This window comes from Idiotropiscis lumnitzeri, chromosome 14 (assembly GCF_059441095.1).
Source record: "Idiotropiscis lumnitzeri isolate Australia: NSW breed Sydney's pygmy pipehorse chromosome 14, RoL_Ilum_1.0, whole genome shotgun sequence".
Taxonomy (NCBI): Eukaryota; Metazoa; Chordata; class Actinopteri; order Syngnathiformes; family Syngnathidae; genus Idiotropiscis; species Idiotropiscis lumnitzeri.
In genome coordinates, this window is record NC_142404.1 from 14,169,359 (window position 1) to 14,192,153 (window position 22,795).

Genomic DNA, 22,795 nt, shown 5'->3' on the forward strand with positions numbered 1-22,795 from the left:
CATTTCAATCCCATCAGAAATCACAGATATTGATTAAAAAAAATGTATTCCACCCACCCATCATAATATTGACTTTATTATTTATGCAGACATTTTAACATTCTTCACAAAACGAAAATAAAAATTGTTGCTCACCCTCGGGTGGTGTAGGTGGAGCAAACATGGATGTGAGCAAGAAAGTCTTTGATGACACACACTTGTGGCATGCTGGAAAACACGCAGAGGCAGGATTCCATCAGGTGTTCCTTTAATAATCACGTCAACTTTGTCGCTTCAACGATAAAGTGCTGCGCTGAGCAGCCACGACAGAAAACCCGGGCGTTTGCCAACGTCGCGTTAAGTTCATTTCCAGATAACTTGGCATTCTCATACTTTTTACTGTCGCTGACATCATGTTATGAAGAAAAGACAAAGTTTGTTCCGCGTGCTTACTGATGTGAAGTCACATAATGGGAATTTGGCCTCTGGGTTTTTTGTGCAAGGCAAATGAATCCAGAATTTTTTTTTTTACTTTGAATGACTTCAGAAGCATTCAAATGATTTAAGAGTCGACTGTAGGAATTTTTTTGTTATTGACATGACATTAACAAGAGTTCATGGATTTTTTTCTGACTCAACATAATTTTTTTTTTTTAAACTGCTCATTCTCAAAAGAGTGAAACTAACCATGAAATTTTGTACTTTGTACTTTGTGGCTCTTTTTTCTTGACATTGGTGGGGATTTGCTCTCATAAAAATTAATATTAGTCATCATGAATAAAAATACGCAATGACTTGCACCTATGTCAGTTAAAATCTAAGAACTCTTTAAATTCGCTGCATATCGTAGAGTGTGTATGCGAGTAACGTGAGCAAATCCTGAATAGTATCCGTTGACTGGAATTCATGATTGATTCAATTGCGTGCAATGTGTGGCCTCGAGGTGAAATAAATGACATTGCTCGTTGGTATAGCTTCAGCTATGTATGTGTGTGAAGGGCGACAAAACTTAATAAAAAAAAAAAGTAAAAATTTAATATTCCGTTTAAATGCCCAAACTAATATTCAGATGAGTGTTTTAAAAAAAAAAAAACGTGAATATTTTAATATACAGTAATTGTGGTTTAGTGCATGGATTTTGCAGTAAATGTCAAGTAATAATTTACATCCGAAGAGTTTGTTGCAGGACCGGTATTGTTTGTTGCATGCGTTAGTGTGTGTGTGTGTGTGTGTGTTTTTGGAGTGTATGGACGACTGACGGAGGAGGGGTGGAGGGGGCGGTTGACAGGAAAAACCACATCGGTACCACACAGGAGAATGATTGTGTCTTGCCAGACATGATTGTGTGCAAGTGTGACTCAAGTCTTGTATAATTAACATTGTCGCCGTGTTTACATCAATCAGCCAAGTTGGATTCCATCTGGTGTGTATTGGGACATTAAATCCGATTCGGGCTTTCGGGGCTCAATAAAGTTTAGAAAATGGAAACTTCTTCAAGGCAAATCTGGGCCGTAAGTCCTGTCCACAGGGACAGGATTGCCAACTCACGCTGGTCACTTGAGATTTCCTCCAAGTCGAGCAGCAACCCGAGCCCAGACCTAAGGATTGCGTCATACTTCATCCAGTGTTTCCCCCTTCTCTGGGGAGCAATGTCACAAATTGGTTTTCTTATAGTTGTTTAAAAAAAAAAATCATTGCAGGGATCCTGTCATTGTCCTCAGAGTTCCCTTTCGATAACTATTTCTTGTCATTCTTTCGGTTTAAGCTTTTCCAATGCAGTCGTGATGACTCCCACTCCGGTTCCTTCGGGTCTGCCCGTAGCCGCTGTATTGTTCATGTGACCCTGATGGAGGAGTCTGTAAGAGGATAAGGGATTGGTTTGCTCTCCCTCTGAGTGGACGAGGGCTATCCATAGCCTGAGCTGCCGAGAGGTTGCAATCCGATCCCTGTTTTCTGGACTTTAGGCTACCATAGTTACACGAGGTCTGTTCAGTTAGTTTCCGTCGGCATTGAGCGGCGTTACCTTCACGGTTGTCATTCAGGTACTGAAGCGGAAGAAAATTGTCTGTGTATTATTTAGCTCTGATAAAGAAAACTCTGTACATACAGTATGTGAAGTATGCCATGTATTGGTGGAAATTCAATGCAATTCCACTGACCTTAACTGAAGGAATTTCTATCTCCGTTAATTGTTTTTTTCTCACCTCAGACGTAAAAGTCAATGCATTCTTTTTATTTTTTTAAATTATTTTTATTTTTTTTATACAATCTGTCTTGCTTCACTCTTTCACTGTCCCTTTCAGGGAAATTATTGATTCGCTGTTCTTCTCGTCTGATTTATTTATTTATTTATTTATTTTTTTCAATTTAATTCATCAACTGGTCACATTAACACAGACAACTTTTCATTATAAAACTTCAAAATGGTGATAAAATGTAACTGCAACGCCAACTTTGCACAGAATGTTCCCCCCGGTGATGTCGCGCAATTTCCATGGTCACATGTGTGCTAGGCAGAGTTCAAAGAATTGCACAAGCCAAATGTGCCCACTTCTGTTTAATTGCAAACAAAAGACTGATGTTGCTACGCTCATTAAATGAGAAACACAAAATATAGAAGCACTGTTAAATAATTCTAGAAGCGGTGGAAACACTGCCATCTACTGGAGCTGCTGGGGCACTGCTCCCCCCGGCCCCACATGTACCGTAGTGGTTTTTTTTTTAAGCCACACAGTAAACATTGCTGACTTTGTTTTTGTCTTTTAGGTAATGGCCAATGCTCTCCAGCTAAGGAGAAGTCAAGAATGTCAACATCCAACGGCCAAAATGAGCCTTACGGTCGTAATTCCCCCAGCGGTGAGTGCTCAGCTCGACTACATACACGATGAAACAAACTATGAAATGACAATCCACCTGAGAGAATGTCCTTGAGATTAAAACATTTCACATTTGATGACATCATGATGGTTGACAACTGTATCGATTTCTCTTCCAACAAGCCCACACTCTCTCATTTATCCATTTACCGTGTGGGAATTACATTGTGAGAATCCCTTTTTATCTGAGACGTGCTGGTAAATATGCACTGTGCTCTGCTGCTCTGCGGCTTGATCGTTTGCTTCAAATGTGAAATACATTTATAGCAGAAAGTGTTTCAAGTAATCCTCAGTTGACCGCTTGAAACATTCGATTCAGTCACACTGAGAGGAGACAGATGTAAAGATGCATGGTCTGCTTCTTGTTGCCAGGATACGGACGTGAAGATGAGGCTTGTTCATGATGTTTCTCCTAACGTGGGAATACAAATTGCAAGCTTTAGAAGCTTTGTGTCTTCTGCTTTAATTTCTTTCTCGCCTCATTGAACTCTTTGGGACAAACTTGAAAGGGTTAAATGGAACGAGGCTCCCAATAGCCTGAAGGGACAGCTGAGGGATGTAGTCAGATTGGAAGCTGTAGTTAAACAACCAAATGTGGTCACAGCGTTATTTTTGCTGTTGTAAATCCCAAAACCGGATCATCTGGACCAGTAAGTTTTATGTCCTGCCATTTTCACTCACACTCCAACCTACAAAGCCCCTTTATATCAGTGCTGACATTTCACACCAGAGGCAACACATGTTTATGAGAAGAAAGAAACAAATGAAGGGGGCGGGGCAAGTGTGCTAAACGGAAAAACAACGACTTCCAGCAATGCATAATTCAAAGCACAGATTTCTTTATTATTTTGTATTTAGCAACATCAACCTAAGTCTTGTAATTAAGTATTTATTTCTTTATTTTTTTTCAAATCTTTTAAACACTCAACATTAACACCACAACAAAATGGCAATTTGAGTGTATTTAGAAATGTAAAAAATTCAAAGTCTGTCTCCCTTGGCTTCTCTTACCGCTTCCAATTTTCGAGGAAGACTTCCCCAGATTTCAACGTGCGTGACTGTGGGACTTTTGTCCATCCATTCAAAATAACACATATACAAAGTTGAGAGGCCGACGGCTTGGCTCACAATCGCGCAATTTTATTGATGGGTAAACGAAGCTTCAAATCTGCTTCATGAACCAATTGTAGTATTTTTGGACTCCTCTAGATGGCGCTCTCTGTTCAACATTGGGCAGAAAGCACACTTTATTGCCAAATTTTAAAGCCTTTATTTAAACCAACAGTGCCATCTAGAGGACTCAAAAATTCAACAGCTGGTTCATGAAGCAAATTTGAAGCTTCATTTTCCCATCGTGACGCCATTTATCTGAAATGAGTTTTTGGCCCAAAAAGCTTGATGAAAGTTCATAATTACATTTCAGGTAGGATTCAAGCTCGAAACCGAATCCCTGACTGATTAACCGATTGCGATATCTGTCCCAATATTTTTGTCCATGTTGTGTACTCATTTAAGAAAGGCCAACAAGCTGCTCTTGTCCAATCAGTTTGGTCCAAAGTGGAAACGAGTGCAGCTAGGCGTACATCGCTTTGCGCGCAAGTACTATCTCCACACCCCCAGACACACAATTTCGCAACGTCTTACCCTTATCGTCGCGCTGGTGTCCATTGCTGGGAAGGTGCTATAAACGACACGGCCTTCGACACTCCCTCTTTCCCTGGAGACAGCCAGAAACCAGACCAGCCTGTTTATCTTTCGCTCCTCTCTCTCTCTCCTTTTTTTTTTTTTTTTGGCATTATGTCAGTCCATCCATAAAGCTTCCCCACACATTCAGTTGCCAGGTTACAGTGTACTGTATCCTCCAGTAGAATCGACTCAAAATTCCATCCTCTATTTGTAACGCAATGAAATCTTGTGTTTAGAACACTTCTGTTAAACATCATGGCTCTTCTGCGTTAAATTGTGTAAAATATCCAATTCTGTTTTTGTGTCAAAGAGCTGAGCGATAAACAGATAAAGCAAGAAGACACGAGTGAAGAGGCCGACAACGTGAGTCCAGGGTGCGAGCTTCAGACCAGAGAAGAAGGGACAGCAGTGGGGGAATCTATGGCACGGAGCCCGAATAATGCACAGGATGGAAAATCGGGACAAAATATGGCCGCCGATGCGCCCAGTCGACAACCAAACGGTATTGTATTTGGAGCAAAACAAGGCATTTGTTTGTTTTGTTTTTCTCGTCATGAGTCAGACCTCATTTGCTTTCTTTAAAATAGGGTGTGGAGCCCTTTCTTTCATTAGTTTTTTTTTTTTTTTCTCCCTTCCAAGACAACAACGCAGACTTGAAATTATTATCAGGGAAAAATATCCTTGGAATCCCCCGCAACCTGTTCCAATTGACGCCATGGCAGCCGTGGTTGTCGCAGCATAGGATCACATTTCTCCTTTCCAACTGACTGCCGGTCAAATGATTTTCCATGAGAACTGTGTAGTTACAGTACAATAAATACTTCTTGCTGCCAAGCGCAATGTCAAAATATACAATTGTTTACAATATAATTTATATATTACGTTTATAAGTGACGTACATTTCTTAATGTAAAACACTGAAAAAAATTGTTGAATGTATTTATCTGCACATTTTTTCGTCGACATTAAAAAAAAAAAAATGTATGTGGCTCTGAATTTTATTTTGTGGGGCCACTTGATAATACATTTGTCAAAAAAAAAAAAAAAATAATCATAATTTTACAATGTCCTTAAACAATACAGTGGCGTCGAACCACTCTACTTAAAGTTGTTTGTCGTATTTTAGGTCCCTTTTAGTTGCGTCTCTCCCATTTGCATTCAATGTTCGCAAATGAAAGCAGCCGTGTTGTTTCATATTTAGAAATGAATGAAATATTTGTACTTCTTACTGATATTTCCTTAATATTTGAAGTGCAGTGCGATGAATTCCTGTGTGCGCCTTCTTTAGGTGACCGGCCATTCCAGTGCAACCAGTGTGGCGTCTCGTTCACTCAGAAGGGAAATCTGCTGCGGCACATTAAGTTGCACACGGGTGAAAAACCCTTCAAGTGCCCCTTCTGCAACTACGCCTGTCGCCGCCGTGATGCTCTGACGGGACATTTGCGCACTCACGCTGGTAAGACAATTTTCTTGCGTCCTAGAATGACTACTTTTTTTTTTTTTTTTTAAACTTTTACTTTAGTTATTTTCTAACATTTATCTAGTCATACACTATGTTCTGTATTTTTTTTTTTATTTAATTCAATAATTGGCCATTCAGGTAGTATATACAAACCAAAAGTCGGTATATTATATAATACTCTATACTCATAATTCAAATTTCATGACATTCCAAAAATTACGGCTGATTTATATATTTTTATGTACTTCCCGTTTTAACCTGTTTTTGGACACTGCAAGGGATTCACAATTTTCAAATTAGTTTTGAGATTAGTCCACAGATTAACACCATCTACAGAAACACAATTTTGCTTAATGTTTGTTCTTGTTTTGGATTTTTTTTTTTTGTACATACTTGTGCGCCTTAATTTAGAGAAACTTTCTCTAATTTTTGAACTATGCCAAAGTCTTACCCATAGACTTGCTGATTTTCTAATCTTTTACATTCCATTTACTTCCAAAAATCAAACAAGTTTAATTTCAACCAAACTTATTATTTCAACCTGGTTAAGATACACGTGCTTGCATTTAATAATCGTTTTCTTTCTTTCCTTCTTTTTTCTTTTTTTTCTTTTTTCATTTTTTTTCTTTTTCTTTCTTTTTTCTTTCTTTCTTTTTTCCTTTTTTCTTTCTTTCCTTCTTTCTTTACTTTTTTTTCTTTTTTAATTTTTTTTTCTTTTTCTTTCTTTTTATCTTTTTTTTCTTTTTTCTTTCTTTCCTTTTTTCCTTCTTTCTCTTTTCTTTGTTTGTTTCTTTCTTTCTTTAAACACAAGAAATACACACAAAAAAAATAAATAAATAAAAAACTAATCCTAAAAGTATCCTATCACACAGCAAGAGTAGCGACCAAGGCCAAACATACTCTGTGTAGATGCATTTATCTTCCTGTAAAAGCTTTGTTGCTAAGAACCAAGGACGTGTTGTTCTTCATCTTACTTGACTCACCCAGGAGGAAAGTGTCGGTTAAAAAGGGAGCACCGGTGGAGTCTGTCAACTGTAACTCACTTTCCTATCAGACACGATTTGCGCGCCCCTCATTTGCATCTTTAAAATCAAGGTCAGACAGCGCTGTCATTTCTAGGCTCAGGACTGAGTCACACGCTTCCCTTTTTTTCGGTGGGCATGTGTCTTTTCTTATGCCTGCTTGTCATTTTTGTAAATGAAAGGACATTGAGGTCAGATACGAACAAATAAAATCACGTGCAAATTGCAGACTTTGCTTGTAACTACGAGTCGCTGTTGAATTAAATTTCAAATCAACTTTGATTTTGAGTTTGGAGTTCTCCCTGGGGAAAAAAAAAAGTGTCGGCTTAGTAAGTTTAGCAATCTTAATTTCATCTGAATCTTTGTCTTATGATCACACTTTGGTACAAATTTGTTTCCAACTTAGTTTGGACGTGGACAGCTTCCTTTTGGTTTCGGTTTTTGTAACTGAAAAGGTCGTAGTATGTGAAGTTAGTTTTTAAATGTAAAAGTGGAATCCATTTGAAAGCAATTTTCATGAACAAGAGTGCATCTCAAAGGTTAATTCTAAAGGTCTTTCCAACATCTGCGCAATGTCAACTGGTGGTGGGTTGCTAAATATAAAACTTTGTCTCGCTTGCGCCCACACTTGAATAATAGTGAAACTTGCTGTAATTAGCCCCCGAGGGTTCATACAAAATATACTCGCTGCTCTTTGAGGAATCATTTTGTCGATTTATAAAGACCGACAGATTTTGGATTGACAAAGTTCCTGCGACATGCAAATTTGTTAATTCATTCATGCCTTTTTTTTTAAATGCCGATGTTTCAAATGGTAAAGACCACAATCATTTTCCAACTGAATTTAAATCTTTTCATTTTGGTGTTTTCACGAGTGTATTTCATGATCTCTTTTTCCAGTAGTGGATGACTTAAAGGATGCATCTCTTGTCTTGTGGATGTTCTTCGCTTTTAGTTGGCAAACCGCACAAGTGCAACTACTGTGGGCGGAGCTACAAACAGCGCAGTTCCCTTGAGGAGCACAAAGAACGCTGCCATAGTTACCTGCAGAGCATTGGTCTGGACCCAACTGCCAACACGGGACCTTATGCAGGTAATTTGTATTATGAAGAATGTAAACGTGTCATTCTGAACGTCAGGTGACAACAGCAACACATTGCAGCCTTTACTTTTTTTTTTTTTTCTCAAGTGGTGCCTTGACTTGTGGGTTTCATTTGTTCTGTGACTCTGCTTGTTCGTCAAAACACTCCTCTCTCAAATATCTGTTCGCCATGAATGAAAATGCCATTCATCCCTTCGAGCCGCACAAAAAAACACCTCCAGCATAAGCCAATTAGAAAAACACTACTCTGAGGTTGTATACCTCGTAAGCGCATACCTTAACATGAAATAATGTCAAGAATTAAGCCGTTTGTGCAGCGTGATTTCATAGTGTATATTGTTATATTGTCCATCTACATGTGTTGCTGCACCGTTTGTCCTGCACAATTAAAAAAAAAAAATGCTTGTCCTTCAATGTTGGGCCATTTTGTTTGGGCTCCTTGTGGTTTTTGCCTGACGCCAGTTATGATGGCTTCATTTCCTCATTTGCAAGGCTGTAGCAGCTTATTAGACTTAGATTTATTAGACTATTACACGTGGCACTCATTTGGCAATAAACCTAACCGTTACGTCTCTTAATGTCTATTAAATGCAGCGTTGTTTTTCTTGAAAGTTGTAGGTTCTTCTTCCGTCTCATTATTTGACTTGTTCCTCATTTTTTTAAAGAAGCTCCACTACCTTGATTATTTATTTATTTTTTAATTATATATTTTTTTACCCATTTTTATGAGCTGGTGGTCTTTCTTTTTCTCATATCACATGACTCAGGTCGTCTTTTTTGGGCTTTTTGGACAGGGGCACAATTCACTCATTTTTCCAAAATATGCTAGTTTTGTTTGCGTAGCATTTAAGCTAGCTGAGTTTAATCGATTTTGTGGCTTAGTTAAACACACAGAGTGTAATTCTCTTTGTTTTATGTTTAAATGTCAAACTGGGATAGACAATAAACAGCTTTAACGAAGAATTTGGTTTCTTTTGTAAAAATAAAAAAAATTTGGTGCTTTTTATTCGAATCTTTTAAGTTGAGGAACCACGGTATGATATTATTGTCATTGTTTTTGCAACAAAATTACAACGAAACTTTTTTTATTTTATTAATATGCATGTGTTTGAAATCAGGTCATTTGCGAAACAATTAAAAATCTCTCTCATGCATTAAAACGTTTAAATTGTCATTTCTGCCTCCAATAAAGCAAATTATTGATCTTGCGAATTTATTCCCCAGGTGAGGTTCCGAAAGAGGCGAGGCCGATGACTTTTGAGCGGCCGCTCGTTATTGAAAGACTGCACAGTAACGTTGGAAAAAGGAAGAGCACTACACCACAGAAATTCGTCGGTGGGTATTTATCAACGCAAACACCTCATCAACTGCTTTAAATGCTGTGTCCAAAATCCAATAGGAAGAGCCTGGTCCAGTAATTCTAGCTCGAGAGATGGAGGCATAGATACAATAATAAATACACACAAAACGAGCCACATTAAACAATGAAATGTACATTGAAAGGAAGCAAGTTGTTTGGCAAACGATATTCAAATGAGAAAATCGCCGTGTACTGGAAAGAGCACCGGACCAGCCAGTGCTGTCATTTATTCTTGGCAAGCTATACGCCGATTGGGGAAGTTAGAGCAACCTCAGGACAGAGTGGCAAGGAAATGGTTGCCATTTTGTGGTTAGGTACACCTGTAACTATGCTACTTGCAATCTCATTAAGTGACAACAGTTTACCGCATCCCTGTTTTGGAAGGTTTGGTCTACATTAGTACATGAATGGGGCTTTCCACTTCTCAGACTTTTCACACATTGAACATCGAGTAAACGATGTAAATGTCAAACTGAAGTTTGTTTAAATCTCACAAGGAAGTGTCCTGACTTTTGCCTTCCTCGTACTGGATTTACGGCTCTTTTGTGGTTCGACCATTTTTTTTTTTTTTAAATATATACCTGGCTCTCCACTTGCCGTTCGGAAATCATGCCAGTTAAGGTCTGCATTATGACTCTTGGCATGTGACATAAGATTCAATCTGTTAAAGCACCCACAAGAGGAAAAAGCAACCTAATGATGCCATGTACCGCTCCCGCATTCCAATTGCAGAAGTCTTTGCTATGCTCACTTACCGCCAAAATGCTTCCGTACGTTTTAGTATTGGTTGTAGTATTTGACATCATTAAAATAAAAATAAAAAATATATAAAAAGTCAGTTTTGTACGAACCAACCGTCAGTTGGAGTGTGCTGTGGCGAGATTACAGTGTGGCGGGTTTCCTCGAGTAGTCTTGGAAGATAGCATTCTTAAGAAATTAAATAGTAGCTCGCTTCGTACGGCCAACTAAACATCTGGGCATACGAGAACTGTACGTCGTGTATTTTTGATTGATGAATGTTTTGCGTGAACGAGCTCATTTTGGTGCCAATGAAGGTTGTTTTTTTTTTAACAGGAGTTCAATTTTGTTCTAGAATAGGACTTCAATTTTGGAATGATGAACCTAGTTTAAAAAAAAAAAATCAGTCCTGAACTGTCAACTAGTTCATTTTAAGATTAGTGAGCTGAACGACTTCACACAGAAGAGGAACTTTCCCGACTCTGCTCAGCAATTACAATTTCAGGATGTGTTTGAAGGTTAGCTTTTAAAGAAACCCAAGTGTGGTTTCTTTGATCAGGGTGAACGTTATCGTTCAAATTCTGATACACAACCAACAAGCAGACCAAGAGCGTTCTCAATTGCAATTGGAGTCCATTCACCTCAAATATGAACATACTCAACAATAACTCAGGCTGTAAACAAGATGTTTTTAGAGGGAAGCAACAACTGTTATTAACATGTTACAAAGTGTAATCCGCAGTTTCATAAGATGGCGATTGACTCCAAGTAGACAAAACACAGAAGCGACCCGCACGGCTGTGTGAAGAAGCAATCGAGAGCCAAAATGAGCATCTTATATTGCGCTTAATATAAGCATAGGGTCATTTGGGGAAAAATAGCATCTACCAGTGTTTATAATATAATATATATTTTTATATATATATATATGTATATATGTATATATATATATATATATATATATATATATATATAAAATGCCCCATTTGATAACGGGGAGAACCGCGGCGATTAGTCCAAAGTGGCTAATCTTCTTAGAGCTAAATTTAGCTATTGTGGCTTTTAATCCCGTGTGTTTTGTACTCTGAAAATTACGATAAATGGATGTGAATATTCGCTAGATAATGCGCTTTAAATAACATTTATGAATTATGTAATTTCTGCTGTTAGCCTCCTTTTTTTGGGGGGCGAGGGGGATGGACTGGTGCAATTATGAGGACGGACGATGACGTAGGGACGATAACGGAAGCATCCAGACCAGCAAAATCGATTAAAGTGCCCATCTCTGGTTATAACGCTGCTCTGTTTCAAACAGGTGAAAAAATGGTGCGCTACAGCTACCCTGAAATGGGCTATGAGATAGGCCTCAAGTTTGAGAAGCAGGCTGAACTGTTGTCAGCCCACATGATGGACCAATCAATGGGCAATGCCATGACATACTTGGGCTCAGAAACTCTTCGGCCGGTTCTCCAGCACACGGGCCACCCCATCTCCATAACTGAGGTTGTGCCCATGGTCAACCCACTCTATCATCACGTTCTGCCTCTTGAGCAGAGAGTGGAGCGTTCAGGGAATATTGACTCACTGCCACCTCAGCCCACGTTACCCCCTGATTTCCCCGGCCACAGCATCTCCAACGGGCCCACTTCTTTGACTCGACTTGCTCGCCCAACCCAGTCAGGACATGAAGAGTCGCCAAGCAACAGCGGAGGAGACTCGCCCGAGTCGGCCCGCAGCAGCCCTCGGGAAAGGCACGCTAACCCTGGTATCGCTCTCCCGTCCAGTCTCAGGTCCCGCTCAAGTCCTGCGGTCTATTCCGGTGATCACGTGACGGATGTGTCACCGAGAACTGGCTCAGGATCTGCGAGTGGGGTACTGCGAGAAGCCGCGGAGAGGCCCGTAGTCCAGGAAGCGGTACGGGTGTTCGGACGAGAAGGTCGGGAGCTGCGGGCCTTCCAGTGCGACCATTGCCAAGTGCTCTTCCTGGATCACGTCATGTACACTATCCACATGGGTTGCCATGGATACAGGGATCCACTGGAATGTAACATTTGCGGTCACCACAGCAAAGATCGTTATGAGTTCTCCTCACATATCGTTCGTGGCGAACATACATTCCAATGAAACGATGGATACATAATTTACAGACAAATAAGGGGAAGATTTTCATTCTCATTTTTTTTTTTAACCTGGAATGTTGCTGCAGACCTATGTAGCACCAGTGCTCGCTTTCCAGCTCCAAGCAGTGCGAACCAGAACGGCTGAACAACCATTTGAAGGCCTCGTAAGCGGCGCGTGCTGCTATAAACGAGCTCCAAATCGATTTATATCGAGATCAGACCTCAAGGATTATGCTGAGCAAAACTGCTTCCCGCGGCGGCGTGCAAAGTGGCCGGCGTTGGCTTTGGACATTTGTCGTTTTGTTTCGGCTTGTAACGCTCACCATTTCCACAGTATGAAGGAGTGTGAGAACGACACTGAGAAGAAACCGAGAGCATTGTCCGAATGAAGTTGTAATTGTGAAAATGAAGTCCATGGACACGTTTCTGGCATATCGGCACAATCTATCGGCAAGAGCAGTTTACCAAATATGGATTGATGACACGATGTACGGCAGCTCTCTGGAGTGACTTTTGCGTTTACATTTAAGTGGGAATTTTGACATTCACTTCTTGACATGCAACTTGAATCAAACTTTTTTTTTTTTTTAAATAGTAATATTAAAGATTTAATCTTGTAACATTCCAGCATTTTTTTTTTTTCTTGAAATCACCCCCCCCCCAACACCCCTTCGAGGTGGCCCTCGTTTCCTTTGTAACAAGAGTCTGCTGCAAATTGTGGTTTGGTCGCTTGATGCTGCTTGGTGTTCACTTTGGCCTTGTTTGCCGGTGATAATATCGTCTCTCATTGTCTCCTGCTTTTGCAGAAATATTTATGCTTGTGCCATTATCATTATTTAGCTCTGCTTTGTTACAGTATTTATTTTAATGTTGGCTTTATTTTATAGGGTCAAATTTCCATTGCTATAAATAGGATTACTTTTTCATTACCGCTAAACTTGAGACATGAGGCATTCCTCTTGCTCGAGAATTTACATGAATGCTCAGGTATCTCAGAGTCTTTTAACGTGGGCTAATACAAGTTCAATATGGGTGTGGGGAATTACAAGTGAAACTTTTTTTTGTAGGAAAAATCGTATATACTCAGTGCTGAGTCCTCTTCTCAGATTATTTGTAATATAGATATGATCACAAACTAAATGCTGAACATTCTTCAAGATTTTCTGTTTTGGCTCAGTCAAATCACAGCAAATCGTCCAGGTCCTGAATGAGCACGGCATCCCCAGACTGTCACCCTATCACCAACTCTTTGACTGCTGACAAGACACACACAGAAAAAAAACAAATCAGCTTTCATCTTCAATAGGGAAAATATCGCCCCGTATTTATTTGATGAGCGAAGAGATGAGCCTATATGTTCTCCAGAGACGGAGTGGACAATGTCTCTCACCATGAAAGGCTTTGCAATCCTTTCCAGATTGATGCATGTCAATTACTTTATTTTCCATCTCATTTCTTTGGATCATAATATTTTTTTGCAGCTTTACAAAAAAAAAAAAAAATAGACGTCACGACTGACATCATTTTGTCAAGCATGCTCAATTTGGGTAATTTCTGAATTGAACAGGTCTCAGGGTAACCAGGTTTGGGTGTTGTCTGAAAAATGGAACCCCCCCCCTCCAAAAAAAAAAAACAAACATTAATTTTTTTCTTGAATAAGAATGGCAATTTATTTTTTCCCTTAGGATCGGCTACATTTGGATGGTTTTAGGAAATGTGAAATAATTAAGAATTTGAGAAGAGGGCACTGTAAATGACATTTTTAATCAGGGGCGTGTGGGGGATCTTTTGAATTGAATTTTAAGTTTGGGATAGTGTGGAAGACAATCAGCGCGTCATACAAAAGCAACGCATATCCATCATTTACTTTTTGCACGCAGAATTATTGTGACAAACTTTATTATCCAGCTTAGAATTAAGCCTTTAGATTGCACAGTTAAAAGTATGAAAACTATTAGCATGAAAATATTTTAAAAATAGTTAACAATAAACTTGTTGGCAAAGAAGTTGAGAACAATCACAATTTGTATTCAAGTAATCATAATGCATGGAAAGATATTGCAAAACGTACATCTGTCACATTACATTGCCACAAAGCGATTCACTTCCTTTATTTTGCACTTAAATTACTCAACTACTCATCAAACACTGAAACCAAACTCGGCGTGATTGCATAACGACACTTTTGATTGTTTCAGCTCTTTCACATCATTTTCATTCAATCCTCGGCTAAAGGCTTATACAAATCCATTCACGCTTGTTCAAAAGCGCCTTTGCTCTTGTAAAGAAAAAAAAATGCTCTCCTATCAAATGAATCAATGTTAGTCAGCCGTAGCTTTTAATGCAAAGTTCACTTTTTTCATGTTCATATACGTGTAGGGAGTTTACTTTTTAGTTGTTGGGCGGGTCTTAAGCACTGTAAATAGTTGTTTGTATATTGTTCCCCGTTTGTGTTTCCTTTCAAACCGAATGTTCTTTCCCAACTCCGTGTGGAGTACGTTCTCTACATAATGCCTTAAAATGTGCCTCAGTCATCTGAAATTACTTAAATTAAGGCAGTTATCATTTATATTTTAGCTGTGATGCTATTGACCTTATATTGGAGGACTTGGCCTGTTATTCTTTTTACACTGCAAAATCGTTCCATTTTATACGTTCCAAAAGTGATCGGTCATGAGTACAAAAAAATGCAAATTCAAATAGCTGTGAATGTGCTCTGCATTGTGAAGAAAAAAAAAAAAAAAAAAAAACATTTTACCTCAGAGAGGCCTCATTGCAGCTTGAGAGAAGACGTGACGATATTTCACGTTTAGCTGACCTTGCACTTTAGGCAACAAGTTAACGAATTATTCAAGTCCGGCAGAATAAACTGTTGTTAAAACCAAAACCAAAACTTTTTAAGGCTTATATGGAAGTGATTTGATGTCAAGTTTCCGAAACTACCTGATAAATAATTTCTTTGCGACTTTTGTATCGTTTGGAATCAGACCATAATCCTCAGAGAGCAACTTCAGCAACTTAATTAACCTCAGCTTTTCTTTTCATTTAATATCTTAATCAAAAGGCAGCTTTTTTCATTTATTTTTTTTTCCTTCTTCTTCTTCTTATTTTTATTCTCTGGTGCTAAGCAACCACCACAAACTTACTGGCACATAAATTTGTTTACATCTTCAACCTGTGAATTGTACTTTTTTGTTATCCAACCGGCACATGTAAAGCATGCTGATAAGAACAAAACAATGATCGAGAAAGAAGTCATATCTCTTTGTGAAAGCTGTTTTATTTATATATATATATATATATATATATATATATATATATATATTAGGGCTGTCAAGTGATTAATTTTTTTGAACTAATTAATCACAAAAAAATCCATGATTAATTGTGATTTATCACATTTTTCAACTCCTATTTTTTGCAAAGCTTGTAACAGATATTTACTTGATTCTTGAATACGATCTAAATGATGGAGACATCTTTACAGGGATTTTTCTTCGCAAGCACAACACTCCAGCAGTGTTGTTTTTTTTTTTTTTTTTAATCTTGCTAAAGATGAACAGCTAATATGGCGCAATATATGCTAAGTATGCAAATTATTTTTTAAGTAAATCAAACTGAGTTAATTGAATATTTAACTGAGTTAAAAAAATTGCATTAATCACACTTAATTAAAAAGCCCTAATATATATATATATATATATATATATATATATATATATATATATATATATATATATATATATATATATATATATATATATATATATGTATGTATGTATGTATGTATGTAAAATGTGTTGAATATTATTTCGCACATCCAACAGTAGGATTGTTTTTTTTGGGGGGTTGGTTTTTAGATGTATTTTTTTGCATTTTAGCAATGAAATGGCGCTCAAACAGGAGCTCAGGTATTTGCATAGCTTGTATATTTTTATGTCCCAATAAATTGGATTCATTGATCAAACAATGCACACAAATTGAGCTTCTCTTATAATATCTTCTCGGGAATATGGAAAGGAGGATTTGAACAAAAAATCATGTCAAATGAAGGCACGTTGCTGTGAATTGTATGTCTGTTTTTAAGAAATGGGATTGTCTAATTGAAAAAAAAAAAAAAATACTGGCTTGCCTGTTCAGTAAGAGCACAAAGTCTAATATTGTTTAATAAAATGTCTTTCAACTATATTAAACTGTTTCCTACTACTTTTTTTAGAACATTTGAATATGAGATAAATAGTTTTTGTTTTTTTTAATTATGCCACTGGCTTTTACGTTGCAGAATAATAACAGGAAACTTGTGTACTAAAATTCAATAGAATTATTAATAAGCATAACTCACATATTGACATTTGCAATCTGCCATTAATTCCCCAGAAATGATTTGAATAGAATAAAAAATGGCTTCAAGTATACTGTAGTCATAAATTAATTCTGTAGTTTTCCCTTCACAGATAATCATATCTTTTGAATAAACTTCAATGGCATTTAATTGAACACGATACTACACTCATTTTTGAATTTGCGTACACTAAACAGGTGTGATAAACACACCTCCAAATATAATCGCTTCAATCCTTCATCCAAGATTTGATGAATGAAATATTCCATTTGAAAAGCTTTATTGATGACATTGTACACAACTTAGGCACAATTCTTTTCACACTATAGTTTTCATCGTCACAGTACTTCAACCCTTTATCGCGCACACGCACCCGCACGCGAGCGCAGCGTATAATGGAGAAGAATATATTTGGCAGCAGCACTGAGAGGTGTGAAGTTCTAAACAGATCCAAGTGCGAAATCTTTTATCTTCCTCTTCATCCCGATATTGGCTTGCTTATTTTCTCATCCAGCAAGAGGTGCATCCCGAGTTGACTTGAACTTTTCTTGCGCAGTATTTCATCTGAATTACTACGGCACAGAGCTCACTTTTCGCCAAAGGCTCCACATAATGACGGTAAAAAAAAAAATTTAAAAAAAGATCTCTTGAAATTGAACGCAAAGCATGAAAGAAAGAAGCCAAGGTCTACTTTCATAACTCTTGTGGTGAGTACTTGAAGAAAATTATTAAAAAAAAAAAAAAATAGCAATAAATAAAGTGTAAATTGTCTTTCATGAAGCAAAGTTTGGAGAAGTCCAAAAAAGTTGAATGCAACTTTGGAAAAATACATTAATCATGTTAGTGTTGGTTAAAATTACCCGTGGACCAAAAAATTAAATATCCTCTGAAGATCAATTTATTTATGTCGGCTTGCCTTCAAAGTACGCCGCTTCATTCGAGGACACCTGACATTTTCTCCACATCGTCACCTTCCGTGACAAACTGCACGTAAGACTTACTCAGTAAGATAACATCACCTCGGAGTGTTTGAGCCACATATTTTCTAACCTTCGAGGCCAGATCATTTTTCTTCGGGACTATCCGTACAGAAAAGGAATTCAGACTCATGGAGTCAGCGGTGCCAAGGTGGGGTAAACTTCACCGTAAAAAGTTTGTGATGAATTAAAACAAGTGCATGAATGAATGGCCAAAAAATTCTGTCCAGATTTTATTGCTTCCATTTTTTTTTTAAATTTCCTCGCCCGATGAACCGACTCTGCGCTGCGCATTGTTGAGGAACGTGAAGTAAGAGCTGTTAACTCCGTAAACAGGTATTTATTTTTTATTCTAAAGTACATGTTGATTTACAAAGTGGTGTGACTTGTTTTGATGGTTTTAAATTACAGAACAAGGAACAGTTCCCTGCCATCTTTTTTTCTTTTTTTTTTTCAAGCCAAGTGAGAATCCTTAGCAAGTTTGCGTAATCATGAGGTGACAAGGCCTATTCCTGTTTTTCCTGCCAGGTCGTGTTGGATGCTGGCCCTGCCCTCAAAACTTCACACACACACACACCAGTGAAGACATGCACAAACACACAAAGTCCACTCGTTTTAGAATATATAGTCCTGTAAAAAAATGTAGTATTGCGCAACATTTTCCTTGTGAAGTGTGTGTTGTGTGTCGTCGGGAAATGTTGGTCTCAAACTTAAATGTCATTTCTTGAGAAATTCAATACGTGTACACATCATTAGATATAATTGAATTTTGTCGGCGTGAAACCGAAATCGCAAAGATTTCAAAACATGGCTCTACAAATCAGTGCAGAAAAAAACTGAAGGTATGTCTCGAAGAAATCGTGTTTGGGACTCACGTGAATGAAAAATGTCAAGGCAACATTTCTTTCAGGGTGCAGCTCGCTCTTGTTTTAGCACCCTTTGAAAACCCTTTGCAAAGGCTGCTGGGTAATGTTGGGTCGGTTTGTGGTCGGAGTTCTCAAATGTGAGAGGTTGCAATGTGGGGAGGAAGGAGGACTCTTTGGGGGGGGGGGGGACTTCCACTTTCCTTCCTCTGCGTCGCCGCGTTATGCAGCCGTGCGTGTGTGTGTGTGTGTGTGTGTGGTGAGCAGCACGTTGAGCGAACGGCATTTGAGAGGTACGCTAAAAGCAAGTCTGATGCGCTTAGCCATTAAGTGTGATTATGTCAAATGAGCACAAGGGAGAAGGCTAGCTGACATTTGGGCGGCAGCCATGGAAAGACCATCGCTACACACCCTTCAGATGCATCCTGGGAAATCACAATCAGCGAGTGACACAAAAGAGAGAAAAGCTGCCGTAATGAAACTGCTGCTTGAGAAGGACTTTAATACACCGAGATGGAGAAGAAAAAAAAAAAAAAAGCAAGAGTGTGAGGTTTTGAGGAAAAGCAACATACGGTACACTTCATCAAGTTACTGGCAAACAAAAGCCGCGTGGTTAGCCAGCAAGCAGCACGTTTTCATATCAGTCGAGGGGAAATTTGTTTGTGTTAGTCAAAGATTGTGAAGAATAGCAAAAGAACTGACGCCGTACCGTACCGTCAAACTTTTTGGTCAATTGGTAACACATGAAAAGGTCATGAGAAATTGACACAAAATTGTTGATGGTTGTATTTATTGCACTTCATTCTTTTGCTCAAATTAAACACGATTTAAGATGCTTATTTTGGCTCTCAGGTGCTTCTTCACACAGCCACGAGTATCGCTTCCGTGATCTTGTCCACTTTAGTCTCGCTCGTGATCTTTGTCTCAGTTGAACTTTGAGTTAAAGGGCCAGTCCATGCGACAACATTCGAGGCTTTTATTCTGCTCCGAGTGCAAATATTTGAATTCTATACCCAGGGCCAATTAAAGGCACAGACGAAAACCCACTTCCGTCCTTGCTTAGTCCTTTTTAAATAACTTGAGGCAACTGGACTCGTCTGTCGAATTTGCATTTTCCTTTGTTTTCTAAAAAAACGTTCACGTATGACTTGGGCAACTATATATCCAAAAGAGTCACTTTTATCGAAGCAGGATGAGATTGTGGAGGTGTATGTATTCCATCGGGCTGTACATTTGTTGTCAACATTTTAACGTTGGCCTTTCAAGTCGGCCGATACTTGTTTGGGGTTGTGGAACTTAAATGAGGCTGACAGGAGGAATTGTGTCGAGTGATGTAAAGGGCAGGCGCACATGCTGTAAACCAAAGGAAACAAGTAAATGTCAGCCTTTTATGTTGTTCCTTTCACTTTATATTCTACATACTGCTAAAATGTGGCCTGCTACTCTGCTCTATTTGTTTTTCCTAAATTTGTCATTTGCATCCTACACTGGTCTTCTACTACAACTATCACTATGACTGCTACTACTACTAATACTGCTACTGTCACCATGACTGTACACACATGCGTAATGGATGGATATAAATATATATATATATATATATATATATATATATATATATATATATATATATATATATTTTTGTTGTTTGGATGGAGGGGATTTTTTTTGGCCCACAAATCACATTTCATGTTCTAAAATCAGCAGGGATCTGTTTGGTCCATTGTCTCAAAATGTTTCCATTTCAACTTTGTGAGACATATTTGATCCATATGTTAAAATTCAGCAAGAAATTGTTTATGGCAAGACAAGGCAAGGCGGTTTTATTAATAGAATGTATTTCATGCACAATGTAACTCTATGTACTTCACGTAATTAAAATTGATTTTAAGATAAAATAACTATCTTTTATTTATTGATCATAAAAATCCACGTTCTTTTCTCATACTGACATCCAGTGGTTTCTTAGGCAATCACACAAAGGAAACTAGGAATTTATTACTCGTGTTTCAATGCATAAATATATTTTCCCTCATTATTAATTGTAACTTTTTTTTAAGTAAAGCTAATTTCAAACAAGATCTTTCAGAACACCGTTTTTTTTTAATTATTTGACAAGGGTGTACTTTCGTCTTTGTCCAGCAGATGTCAGCATTGTAAAAGGAAAAAAACACTCGTTCCAGTGCAGCTGCCTTTTTATGTCTCTACTCCCATCAGCTCGATAGCAAAAAGCTCATTTAAGTGATTAGTGGACTACTAATAACCTGAGGGTGCTTTTCTCTACTTTGTCCTTTGGTGTCAAATCCAATATAAATCATCGAATTGACTTAAACGTCTCAAGCGTGTCGCCTAAAATATTCCCAGCAATCAAACGCGTGACTTTGCGCGATTCTCCAGATAATATATGTATGCAAAAACACTCGATAATTCATGAACACAATCACGGTGCCATGAATATGTATTGCAGTTCAACTAAAACGAGTCACAGATAAAGATTTGGCTAAATGCTCTCTTTTAATTGAAATGGAAGACTTTTTATATAAATATATATATCGCACACTAAATATCTGGCTGTACCTGAACATGACATAAAAATAACAAAGAAATTAAAGTGACTTTTAATTTGTAATACCTTGGCATTAAAATAAAAAAAAAACAACAAAACAAGATGATTCACTTTCACTTTCAGTCTGTCAAGAAGCTTTTCAGAAATTCCATCCCAGCCCACAGTGGATTCTTCACTCTGTGCGCATTTCCGTAGTGAGATGCAACTCAATGGCAGTGGATGTTTCCCCTAATGGGAAACAATTACACACTTGGTGGCTTCTCCAGTGACTTCTGATGAGACTCATTCGCTGAGGAAATGGCCACGTAATCATGTGTGTGTAATGGCCTAACGCAGCTCATTGCTCACTGAGCCAGGCTGCAGACGGCGCCATCGCAGTTTCAGTCCACTCCGTCTGAGTTTGATGAGAAATGTGACATTATTCAGAAAATGGAGACTCGCCTGGGATGCGGACAAATAGTTGAGTTGCTCTCCTCATCTCAGCAACTGTGGTAATTATCACTAAAAATTGTCCAAGTGTGTCAGTCGATCCACACTTGAGTCAGTGAGTTAAACTGGGAACTTGCTTAAAAGGTCATTATGACTTGATTTGTACGTATGATGAGTAAAAAGAAAAAAAAAACTCTCTAGCACCGTGTGTCTTTAAAATAGCCTACAAAAATAGTGGAATGCTGATTGGTTGATTTTCCTTGGGCGCGGTGGTTTGGCGTAGACAACATTAGATTTAGAAACGGAAATTAGAAAAAGATTTCCCCCCCACCCACATCATATTTAACACATACTACTGTCAAATCACACGTTTTTAAGTGATGCGTACTATACTTGCATCATAACCACACTATCGTTCTTAAGAAATGAGCTAAAAAGAAGAAAATCTAAAATCAAGAACATCCTAAATTTCTTTAGGCTTGCAACACGTGGCTGATAGTTCATCTTTTTCCTCCACGTGCAGGAAAAAAAAAGATTGCTTGATACTTGCTGGCCACCAACAGAGCAAAACAATGTACGCGGCGATAAAAAATGGCTTCATAACCCCCACATTGTGCGTCTGGCATCATTATGAGGCACAATAGCCTGCGGAGGGCCCCTGCTTTTATTGGCGTGACTCGTGCTGCAGCAAAAGCTCATCCATTAAACAAATCAGGAGGTTATGTATTAGATTAGCTGCACAGAAGACACCGGGGACTGTCTGAAAGAACACTTGAAACCTTGTCTCGTTGCCTCTTATAACACCGGGAATAAATTACCTTATTGACAGCGTTAGGCTGATACTGTCAGAAGGTGTCTATTCGAGCATAATGTTAAATGAAAATACCATTTTCCAAATTATGTTATGTATTTAGAGTGATAAATGCCATTTGGGCTGTATTTAGAGGCAAGCTTCCCATTAGAGCAAGTTGCCAGCTCTCATTTTTATACAATGCCTAATAAATTTGCAGCGTCTGTAATATTAAAAGCTGAGGAATATTTATTCAAGCTGATATGCGCTAGGAAGACAATGTCACACTGAGTCAGGAAGCTGGTTAGGGGCAGCTTGGCTCGCCCACCCCCCCCATGGAGTCAGTCTGCTGATGGGTTGACCCCCCCCCCCCCCCCCCCCCCCCCCCGAGAGGTGAGGCTGACTGCCCCCCACTGGTGAGGGGTCAATACTGCAGAAGGAGTTCAAAAATGTGCCCCTCGCGGTTCAATACTGCGAAAGAAA

General features: G+C 38.4%; 2 protein-coding genes across 5 annotated transcripts in view; both read left to right on the forward strand.

Moving 5' to 3' along the window:
• Window positions 1–13,976, forward strand: part of ikzf2 (IKAROS family zinc finger 2) — a 66,349-nt gene extending 52,373 nt beyond the window's left edge. For all 4 annotated transcript variants that reach the window (XM_088315299.1, XM_088315302.1, XM_088315300.1 and 1 more), the window contains 6 exons: window positions 2,746–2,835; window positions 4,852–5,043; window positions 5,830–5,997; window positions 7,981–8,118; window positions 9,352–9,462; window positions 11,541–13,976. In XM_088315299.1, coding sequence (XP_088171425.1) covers window positions 2,746–2,835; window positions 4,852–5,043; window positions 5,830–5,997; window positions 7,981–8,118; window positions 9,352–9,462; window positions 11,541–12,349 — 1,508 coding nt within the window. In that variant the 3' untranslated portion in view covers window positions 12,350–13,976. The remainder of the gene's footprint in view (window positions 1–2,745; window positions 2,836–4,851; window positions 5,044–5,829; window positions 5,998–7,980; window positions 8,119–9,351; window positions 9,463–11,540) is intronic.
• Window positions 1–22,795, forward strand: part of erbb4b (erb-b2 receptor tyrosine kinase 4b) — a 237,843-nt gene that overhangs the window by 52,346 nt on the left and 162,702 nt on the right. The gene's annotated exons all lie outside the window — the stretch shown is intronic.